General features: G+C 21.9%; 1 protein-coding gene across 1 annotated transcript; it reads left to right on the top strand.

The window, feature by feature from the left end:
• Nucleotides 1-4,647: 4,647 nt before the first annotated feature.
• On the top strand, nt 4,648-11,814 carry PCHAS_0617500 (exported serine/threonine protein kinase, putative; the record flags this gene model as incomplete). The annotated part of the gene is made up of 1 exon (XM_737091.2): nt 4,648-11,814. One exon carries the CDS (start codon nt 4,648-4,650, stop codon nt 11,812-11,814), a length of 7,167 nt encoding a protein of 2,388 aa, XP_742184.2.
• Nucleotides 11,815-12,047: the final 233 nt, after the last annotated feature.

Genomic DNA, 12,047 nt, shown 5'->3' with positions numbered 1-12,047 from the left:
TTTATTAGTGTGTAAAACGGTATATAATATATAATAATTTTGTTTATTATTAAAATATATTATTTATTCCTTCTATATTTAAAGATATTTTATTTTTTATATTATAATGATTTAAGAGAATAATCAATGGATTTTAAATAAGCTTTTTATTGTGAATATTAAATAAATATAATTAGGAATTGGATACTATATTCAAATACGTATACAAAATTAAACATATAATACATTATTAAAATTAAAATATATACTTTTACCAATTTCATACCGTCTACCATTATACACACTTAAGCATCTATATTTATATAATGTATTATATAATTTGAGTTTTGTTTTTTTGTATATACTTAAATATAAGGCATTTAAAAGTTTAAAATAGAAATCAGTTCTGATTACTAATTTTTTACATTAGTAAAAAAAACTGAAAATTTAAAGAAAATATAACCCGTAAAACAAGGTAAATTATGAAATACCTTATACATTTGTCCTCATAGTATACAATTTTATCGAAAATAGATAAAAAGACAATTTTAGAGACTCAAATTAATATAGTTTAATGACCTTTGAGCAAATATAATATTCTTCACTATATAAAATTGTAATCAAATTTGATAGTGATGATGATAATTTGGTATTTCTACAAAAAATTATGATAACATCCCTTATATGTAAAAACTTTACATAAAAATAAAACATATATACTTAAATAATAATATTAAAAACAAATCAAATTATCAATTTGTGCTTTCGTATGTTTTTCGATATATACACCTTATTCAAATTAATATGATGCTGACATAAAAATAAAAAAATATGTTTCTTAAAAGCGTATGTATAATTGTATTAGATAATGTTAAAATTGTTCTAAAAATTAATATAATCATCATTACATCTTTGATTACACAAACTTGCTAGTTTTCACGGTTATGTAAATTTTTTTATGAAGCTACTTGAATGGTATTGAATAAAGACATGGAATAGAAACAAAATGTTTTTGTTTTATTTTAATAAAAACATATGCAATAAAAGGTAATTTACTCTATACACATATATGTGAAGATTCTTTGGCGATTTTAAGTCATAAATTTATAAAAATATTCAAATATTATAGATATGAATAAAAAAACATGTTTCAAATCCTTTAAGAGGCTATGTCTTAACTATGTGAACTTTTATAGCATCTATACATGGGAATTCATAAAATAATAAAAAATGAAATTTATAGTATTCATTGTTTTATAAAAATGCATTTTTAGTTTCAATGTAAACTAAAATATATAACACTATTTTTTTGTTCAGACGATGTATTATCCATTTACTTGTATAAAAATATAAATATGTATACAGTGGAAATAACCACCTACAAAAATGAATTTTTTAACAGAACAATTATAAAATATTAAAAGTCTAAAATAGTTGATCGTGATTTCTTATTGGCGTATTATATATGAAATTATTTAATAAATGTTTTCTTTGAAAGGAAATATCTATTTCTTGGTGTTTATAAAGAACTTTTATAATTATGGTGTCTATCAAGTGTATTAAACACCGTAAGACAAATGTATTATATTCAGTTTAATGATACTAATATACTAAATATAGACAGATAATAATGAAAAATAACTATATTGTTATATATTTATTAATGTTATATCAATGTCTATAATGAATATTAATGAAATGCATATATGTGAAGTTGAACTAAAATCATTATGGATACTACATTAATATGTTTTCTCATTATAATTGTTACACTTAAAGAATAATTTTTACTATTCTTAGAAATATTTTTCCAACGATATTAAGAAAATATAAGAATAACTTGGTTTTATTATTGTATACAATTTTTTATCACAATAGTGCTTCATATTTTGCTACTAGAAAACATAATTTCCAAACGTATATGCATTACCCTTTCACATTCCAATAATATATAGTGATATTTATTTAGATTGATTCATAAAATTGATAAGAAACTTAAATATAAAAAAATAATATACATAAGCACTTCCTAAGAGACATATTTGATGTTTTTTATATTATAATAGTTATATTTGGATATGGTTGCATAAAGAATGTAGCATATAACACTTTCTATATATTTTTATATTTGAGCATAACTGAATTCTAATAAACTTTAATAACTTAGAAACATATTACATATAAGAAAATGCATTTAATTAAAATGAAATGTTTATGCTTATAACATCAACTCGTGGAAACAAAAGTTTATATTCAGAAGAATGTGGAATGGAAATCACATAAATGTATATCTAGTAAATAGTGTGTATTTAAATTAAAATGTGTTTAATGATTATCTAATTTTACTTATATATATCAAGCATAATTATTTTCAGAAAAATAATATGGTTTATTGAAAATTTCAGTGCATATTTTTTTGAATATATTTACGAATTGTAGAAAGTGCTTATTTTTTACTTTCACACATTTGAAATATGTGATTAATTTATATAAAACATTAATATATTTTTATCAAAGATGCATAATATATGCGTAAAAAAGAAATGTATTCTACATTAATTTGGAGGTATATCAGCAGTCTTTTTAAACACATTCTATTATATTAGCATTTTTTCCTTTTTTCACATTTATTTTTTGTGACTATAATTCATTTTCTATATTCCTGATACTCATAAAGAACATTATTATTCCAAAAGAAAAGATTATATATTATTAAAAAAACATAATGAAAACCTTAAATTGTAAAAAACGATGGCGAACTTGTTCACACAACCAACTATTATAAGAATTGATAAAGAAATCAATATGCAAATTAAAAAATATTATACAAATTAACGTTATTTAAGCAATGTTTTTTATGTAAGGGCTATTTATAATATATATCATATCAAAAAAATAATTAAGAATGAACCCACAATAAATATTTACACTTGAAATAATTAAATATATGAAATAATATAACTGCTTCCAACGAATTAGATATATGCTTAATCCAATTAACTGTGTAATTAGTACAATTACAAGCAAAATAAAAAGCTTTTTATTTTGAAACATTGGTATATTGAAAATAAAATATAGTATATGGTACTAAACAAAATGGAAACTATAATTACATGCATTTTATAAGTGCTTATATTTGTATCGCTTTTTAATTGCTACTAATTAAAGGCATAATAACTCAAAAGGGGAGTCTAGATACACAAAGATATGTATAAACATTAATTAAATATTAAAGCAAATATACGCATTTGAAAATTAAAAACATCGCTTCATAAAACTCAAATATAATAACACATCTTAAATCTATAAAAATGCGTATTTTTATACAATAAATCGTTTTTATTCAAATATTTAATATCATAAAATAATTAGCAAATGGGTATATTTACTTTCATAAAAATTATAAAGACTTTATGTATATTATATATATATAATATATATACACTACTAATAACTTTTATTTAAAGTAAATATAACGAAAAAAAAAATGCAAGAAAACTAAGTGCCTTAATAAATAATATATATTTTATGTGTAATAAAAAATGTCTCGAATATATACTATTCTTCCTATTTTTGATAGCCATCATATTTTTTTACATATTTTTTAATTTTGTAATAAATGCCAAAATATTTTTAATGGCTAATTTATAGAATGTAAATCATATTTTTATGTGTATCACTTATTTACTTCTTCATTTATTATTATTATATTTTTTTTTCTTTTGAAGAGAATAAGTATCTTTGCCTTTTACGTTTTTTTAAAAGTCTAGTTTTAGAATTAAAAAAAATGTAATACATATAAAATAATTTATACTAAGGAAAATATTATAAAAAGATGTTTTTAAAAATGTTTTGAATGTGCAAAGTTAAAGAAGACGAGTTTTTTTAGTAATTTAGGAGTTATAAATTGTATTTTTAATGGGAATATAATAATATGTTTAAAATTTAACTTTGATTTTTTAGTATATTATATGAAATTGTCTTTAAATAGCATTTTTAAGTATATTTATATGTTTATATTTCCATTCGTACATGCGTGTGTAATATATATATAATATATAATTGAATTTTTTTGTGTGTTATATGTAATATAAGCAATAATTTTTAATATGTATATGTGTACATTCGTAAATAATGTAGTGAGTTGAGATTGTTCTCTAATAAAACAATCTTAAGCAAATATTCACTCTTCACGTATGTTTTAAGTCCTGTGGTGCTATGAAAATATTAAAAGGAGAATTTAACACTTTTCCTTTTTTTATTTGTTAATGAACAAAGTTTCTCTATATATCAATAATATAAATTATTCAGGATGCATAAAAAGAGAAAAATCATAATAGATGGTTTATTAAAAATCAAATTATCATAAAGTAATGTATACAAAGAGAAAGGGGCCAAACTTCAGATAATAAAATGAACATAATAAGATACACATTTATAAATGAATATACAAACACTCTAAAAGACATCACATATTTTATTATATTTTAATTACACTGTGAGTGTAAAAATATGATATCCTTTAAGATGATTTATTATTTACTATATTTTATTTATGCAGATATTATATCTCAAATTTTTTGAGTTCGCTTTTTTACTTTATTTTATTCTTACAAAATATATTTTCACAATATTATAATATTGAGTAATGTGCCTAAAAGTATAAAAATGGAAAGAGATATAAATAAAAACAATGTTAAATTTAATGTAAAAGATATAAATAATTTGTCTTATTCCAATTTGAATAAAGCTAATTTTTCAGAAGCACGGAATGAATTTTATCGAAATGCTTCAGATTTAGAGAATTATAATGCAATAAAAAATAGAAATATACAGTTTACAAATGTAGATAATTCAAACTGGAATTATGATAATTACACATTAGAGCAAAATTGTGATATGAATGGTTCTAACGTCAACATTTCAAGTGAAAATAATGCTTCTAACGAAATAAACACGAATAATGCGAATACGAACGTATCAGATTATGGTATTATGAATTATCAAAAAAAAATAAATGAATTTAATAATAATTTAATAAAACAAAATTACATGGGGTATTTAGATTCAAATGGTGTAAACTCTAATAATGTATACCACAAAATTAATAAAATGAATAATGAAAATCCCCCTTTTAATATAATTTCAAATAATACTGATAATAATGCGCAGCATTTTAATGCTATGAAATATTCTGATTATTATAATTCTAATAATTGCATATATAACACAAGCATGTTAAATACTAGTGTATCATATAATGCAAAAAATTATTTAAATAATTCGATTCCATGTAAAAACGATTATTTAAAACTCAATTTAAACTCAGTGAATAATGTGAGTAATCATTTAAATTTTTCAAATTTGTCTAATTCCAATAATATAAATTCAAATCCATTTAATAGTAACATAACATCTAGTTTAAATTTAATAAATTATAAAAATTCCGTTAATTCGAATAATATGAATTATACCCCCAATATGCTTAGTTTAGAGCATACTGGAAATATTAACGTACTTAAAGGAAAAAATTATAATTTAAATCAGTTTAATGTAATAAATCTTCAAGAATCAGATTTGTCTAATTATTCTTATAGAAAATTAAAAAATGTAAATTTAAAATCCAATTATCCCACCTCATCTTGTAATATGATTTCAAATGATATTGATTCGAGTATCTATATCTGCTCGAATAATAATAGTAACTATTCTAATAAAAAACAATTAAAAATTAAATCCATTAATTGCAATGATTCTGATGTAACGAGGAAAAAAATTAATTCATTCATTTTGTCTGAAGCCAATGCTTGTTCTAATGATAAACTTTTATCGCTAGACGATGAAAATATAAACTCAGAACAAGAAAACATAAAATATGATAATAAAAGTCACAGTAATATAACAATGGAAAATAGAAGGGGAAAAGGCGCTAAAATTAAAAATGCCAATTTAATAAATAAGAGTTATGATAATCAAAACAAAAGGCCCAAGGGCGAATGTGTTATATATGACAATAGCAGAAATCCTATAAATTTGAATGAGGATATATATGATAAAAAAAAAAAAAATACTATTATAAAAAAAGAAAATAAAGTTATCCTGAAAAAAAAGAAAAGTAATATAAAAAATATAACAAACTCACCAAGTAATAATAAAATTTCAAAGAATGCAGAAAAAGATAGGGATTTTGTTAAAGCTACAAGCGAAAACAATTCCATAGGTGTTAAAGAACAAGTATCAAGTAATAGTAATAAAAAGCAAATAATTGTGAATAAAAGGAATAGCTACGTTTTAAGAAAAATAATTAATATCCAAACTGCAGAAGATAAAATTGCGGACGAATTGTCTTATCAAAATAATAATGTGAAAACTGCAAACAAAAAGAATTATTCTGTTAATGATTTAATCAAAGGGGATGAAGAAAAGGGCTTTTTGGAAAAAAATAAAAGTACATCACAAGAAAATAATAGTAACATCGTGAAATCCTTGTCAAAATATGATTTTTTTATGAATAAAAACGTAATTATAGATACAGTTAATGTAGGAAATAAAAGGAGAGGAAATAATATGCAAACTAAATATTCTTATGAAAAATGTAATAATGAATTATCAGAAAAACAGGATATTACTCATTTAATTGATAAAAAAAGGAAATTTAATGATATTAATGAACATAAAAACAACTCCAAAAATGGAAAATACAATGGGATTGCAAAATCGTATGATATAAACGAAAATAAAATAAAAATATATCATGACGAAAAAAATCCAGAAGATAAAAAAATTTCCATCAATAAAAATGAAATTCAAATAAACAGCAAAAAAGAAATACACGACAAAGGAGTTACACGAGATAAAAAAAAAAAAACGAATAGTGAAATAATAAAAACGGAAGAAGCCGTTTTGAATAATAAAAAATATAAGAAAATAACAATACAAAATGATACAAATTTTGATAATAACGAGGAAGAAAATAAAATAATTTTTAATGAACACACAAAAGAAAATGATATGGAAAAAATAAAATTTGAAGATGGGAAAGAAACGGATGCAAAGCAAACTGAACAGAATTTTTATAAAATAAAAGACAAAGAAATAAATAATATAAAAAGTGTTACACCAAATGAATATAATGAAAAAAATCGCTTGAGTCATAAAATTATGGGGGAAACATCGATAAATGAACAAAACGGAAAAAACAAAATAATAATTGAAGAAAAGTATAATCCCCACGAAAATAACATGATAGTAGAAAATGAGTGCGTAAATAATAATAATGAAAGTAACTGTAAAAAGGATGAACAGGAAGATGGTAAGGATAAAAAGGTGATGAAAGTTTCTGACGAAAACAAAAACAATGCACTCGATGAATTATTGAATAAGAATAATGGAATAAGTAAAGAAATTGATTATAATAATGAATTTAAAAGTAAAATTAGTAGAACATATTATTTAAGAAAGCATAAAAATGAAATAAATGAAAGAAATAATAATGAAGAATTAATAAATGAAACACACGAGCTAGAAAAAGAAAAAATATATAATAATGATGAAAATGATTATGTAGACACAAACAAAATGGATAAGTCATACAAAGGAAAATTAAATATCAAAGAAAACAAATGTGATATAAATAATACCGAAAAATCGACAATGGAAAATGAAACCATACAAAATATTTGTAGAGTAGGTAATGAAAATAAAATAGACGAAATAAAAACTAATATGACCACAAGAAATGAATATATAAATGATAAAGGGAACGATAAAATCGCCAAATCCGTGATTGATGCAAATAATAATAGTAGTATGTATGGGGATTACGACAAAAAAAATAGTGATCAAAATTTAGTAAGAGATTTATATTCTTACACTGATGGAAATAATAATATGATAAATAACAAAAAAAACAAATTTTGGATGAACCTTGGTTCTATTAGTTATATAGACAGCTTTGTTGGAAAAGGATCTTATGGAAATGTCAGAAAAGTTTTATATAATGTTGATTTAAATAGTGACCATTTAAAATTTTACATCAATAAAATAAATAGTTCCGAATTTTCTAAACTTGTAATGGACTGTATGGGTTTGAAAAAAATTTTAACAAATAACAAGGAAATGCACAAAAGCGAAATACCATCCAATGAATTACGCAATAATGTAAAAGGGCTAAAGAAAGATCTGGATAATTATATAGATAGTGTTGAAAAAAACAATTTAAATGGTTTTAAAAATAATATGCTAAAAAATAATAAAGAATATAATTGTCTTTGTTGTTATAGAAAAAAATATTTTGAAATGGCTATTAAAGAGATTGATGTTAGTAGAAAAGGTAATGAATTTCAATTTTTAAGGGAGCAAGAATTATTATGCCATTTTAATAGTAATGTTATAAAACCTTTAAGTACAAAAGTTGGAAATTTAAAAGAAAAGCAAAATTATGAAATATTAATGCATTGCGCTAATGGAGATTTAAGAAAATTATTACAAAATTTAATATATCATAGGAAAAAAGAATATGAAAAAAGAAAAAAAATTAATAAAATTTTAAAGTTAATTCATATTATATTTGGAAAAAAATACAAATGTTACAAAAATGAAAATGATAAAATGTGTATAGGCTTATGTTATGAAAAATTAAAAAAAATTAAAATTAAGTTAAATAATAGTGTCATTGAAATAAAATATCCTAAATTTGATGATATTTATGATAATATAAAAGTATATAATTGTGGTTTAACCGAATCCGAATGTAAATTTTTATTTTTCCAAATAGTAAATGGTATTAGTTTTTTGCAGACATGCTACCAATCAAATATCATACGTTTAACTGATATAAAATTACAAAATATTTTAGTTTTTACAGATATATATAATGTTTATAATCCTATGAAATGGCATTTATGTATATCTGATTTTGGTTGTTCTGCAATGGAATATGCTACTTTCTATTTAGAAAATTCGAAAAATTACATAAATGCATATAAAACATTGTTAAATCAATGGAAGTACCAATTTAAAAATCAGTTATCTTCTTATTTCCAAGGAACTGTTTATACTATGGCACCTGAAGGTTTATGCTATGATCATATGGGTAATTTTAGACAATCAAAATATAACAAGTTGATTTATTTTTATGAACAAAATTTTGGAAATATTGAAGACAGATTTCAAGAGTTACAAATGCCATTGGTTTCTATTAAAAACTCGATAAATAATTTTAACATTTTAAACGTAAATTCACCATCTAATTTTCATTTTTTGGAAAAGAAAGACGACAAACCCGGAGTGAATAACACATTGGATGACATGGATGCTGATAAAAATAGTAGTGAAATATGTAAAGGAGAAGCAAATAAAAATTCAAAAAAAAAAATTAGTACTAACAAGAATGCAAAAGCTAATGAAAGTGCAAATACTAATGGGAATAATATAAGTTCAAAAAAGAAAGGAAAAGTAGAAGAGGAAAATAATGATAAACAGGAGGCAAATGATAAAACAAATCTTGTCGAAAATAACAAAATTAATAATTCTACAGAATATCTACCTTTCGATGTCAGAAGTGATAGCTGGTCATTAGGGATCATATTAGCAGATTTAGGAAAGTGCGGAATTGGTTCTTATGAATATATGATTTCGGAAAAAGGAAATGGAAATAATAATATATCTAAAGGAAAAGTTACCGATTTAAATAGTATAATATTAAATGATTTAAATATTTTAGATGATGAAGAAAATTTTTATTTACAATATATAATGAATTATTATGATATTTTAAGTATGCAATGGGATAATGACGAAATTGAAAACGATCAAATTAACAAAAATATAGATAGAAATAAAAAACGAGACAATTCAGAAATGGAAAATAAAAAGAATGATGATAGTAGTAACAATAATTATTCGAAAAAACAAAAATGTAAAAGCTTGGAAAATAATAACAGTAAAGAAGATATACCAGGGAATAACTGTTGTATTATCGATAATGCCAACGAACCAATACCAAATGATGCTTCATTTTGTAAAGACAAATCGAATACTCATAATAATAATTATGATAATAAGGAAGAAACAGACAACAATAAAAATACACTTTTAAATAACAACCAAATTAAAAGCACATTGAATTTTGATGAATGTAATAAAAGCAAAGGAAATAATGATAATAACATGAGATCCTTAGAATTATTTACAAAATATTATAAATCTTTTATTTTAAAATATAAAGACTATATAAAAGTTGATAAAATTTCATATATAAAAAATGAATTTGTAAAATATTATAAGTTATATAAGCACATAATGAATGAAAATAATGTTGAAAGAATATTATTATTACTATTTTTAATAATCATTAATAATTTAACTTATAATTATAGTTGTGAAACCCAATCATTTTTGAAAATCGAATTAACCATTAAAAATATTGGTTCAGGGATATTTAAATTCAGAAATAAAAAAGAGAAAGAAAGATATTTACAAGAATTCAAAGCAAATATACAAAAGGATTACATGACTGGAAACAAAGAATATTGGAATAGTAGATTAACAAATAAATATTTAGCTGTTATTTTAAAAGATGTCTGTTATGATAATTTTGCAAATAGAAAAAAGGGTATTAAAAAATGTTTTAATAAATTTGAATATCCATTAAATTATAGTGATGATTATTGGAATTTGTTAGCAGACCTTTTAAATTATATACCTTATGAAAGATTATTAGCCTGTGAAATTATTGGACACGATTTTTTTTCACCATCAAATGAAAAAATAAAAAATATCAAAATGTCAGAAAATGAAAATGATTATGTTGATTTATTTGATAAAAAAGAATTCACTGATAAAATTTTAAAAAATTATATACAAGAAAAGAAGGAAAAAAGGTATATTTGTAAACCTTTTCATGATGAAACAGAAACAGACATTGAAACTTCTGACTATGAAGAATGTGTGTCATTATCATCTCCTTTGAAATATAATGATCAAATAAAAATAAAAAATACAATTATGAAAGGGGATGAAAAAAAATGCGATATCAACTTAAAGGATGGTAATAGCAATAACATTGATTTAATTAAAATAAATAATTTACCATCAAATGAAAAAATTGGTAGCAACAATACCAATCAAAACAAAAAGGCCATAACGTCATTATATGATACTATCATTCGAAATATGAAGCATAAATGTGACTTTTGTGATAATATAACCAATTGTTTAAATTATAAAAACATTTTAAAAAAAATTGCGAAATTAGAAAACAACATTTTCAGTTTTCAAGATAATAACAGAAGAAATACAAAAAATATTGAAAATATGAAAAGACCCAAATTTTTTTATCCAAGTAATATTTGTAACAACGTGTACTATTTTTTAAATGAAGCATCATTATTTAATGAGTTCACAAATTTAGACATATTTATGAACATACATTTACCCATTGAGCATTTATGCTTACCGTTAAATGATGAAAAAACAGTTAAAAATAAATCTGGTGCTAACTTTTTTTTCAAGCCAATTTATTTTTACTCTTTTCCATATAAAATTATACACGCATGGTACACAGGGCCGTTACACATTTATTTAAAGCACCCCAATATACCCGATTATATTAAGCTTATTTGTTTAAGAGAGTCAAATGTTTTAAGAAGAAAAGAAATCATATTTTGGTGCTGTGAAGATATTATATTAAAAAGCTTATTAAAAATTAAAAAACTTTTAAGTTGTTCCAATGATTTTTTATCTACACCATATGTGTCACATTTGATAGGGAAACAACTAATAGCAAGGAAGCAATATCTTTTGAATGTATTTAAAACAAAAAATACCATATAAATAACTACTTAGCATATTATAATTAAAGCAATGTTTCATATATTTGAGTGTCTTTTATAATATACTATTCAAGTCCTTTCTTTGAACATAGTGTTTTATCAATTATCGGCACTAGCTCTATTATAATATGCTTCATTTTTTATGTATCCTAACCTACGCAATGTGCATATTAAATATATTTTAAAATTCTTTGAGTTTATTTTTTTGTAAATATGTATATATATATTTACTTT

The sequence above is a fragment of the Plasmodium chabaudi genome, assembly GCF_900002335.3.
Source record: "Plasmodium chabaudi chabaudi strain AS genome assembly, chromosome: 6".
Classification (NCBI taxonomy): Eukaryota; Apicomplexa; class Aconoidasida; order Haemosporida; family Plasmodiidae; genus Plasmodium; species Plasmodium chabaudi.
This window is presented reverse-complemented; position numbering and strand designations above follow the sequence as displayed.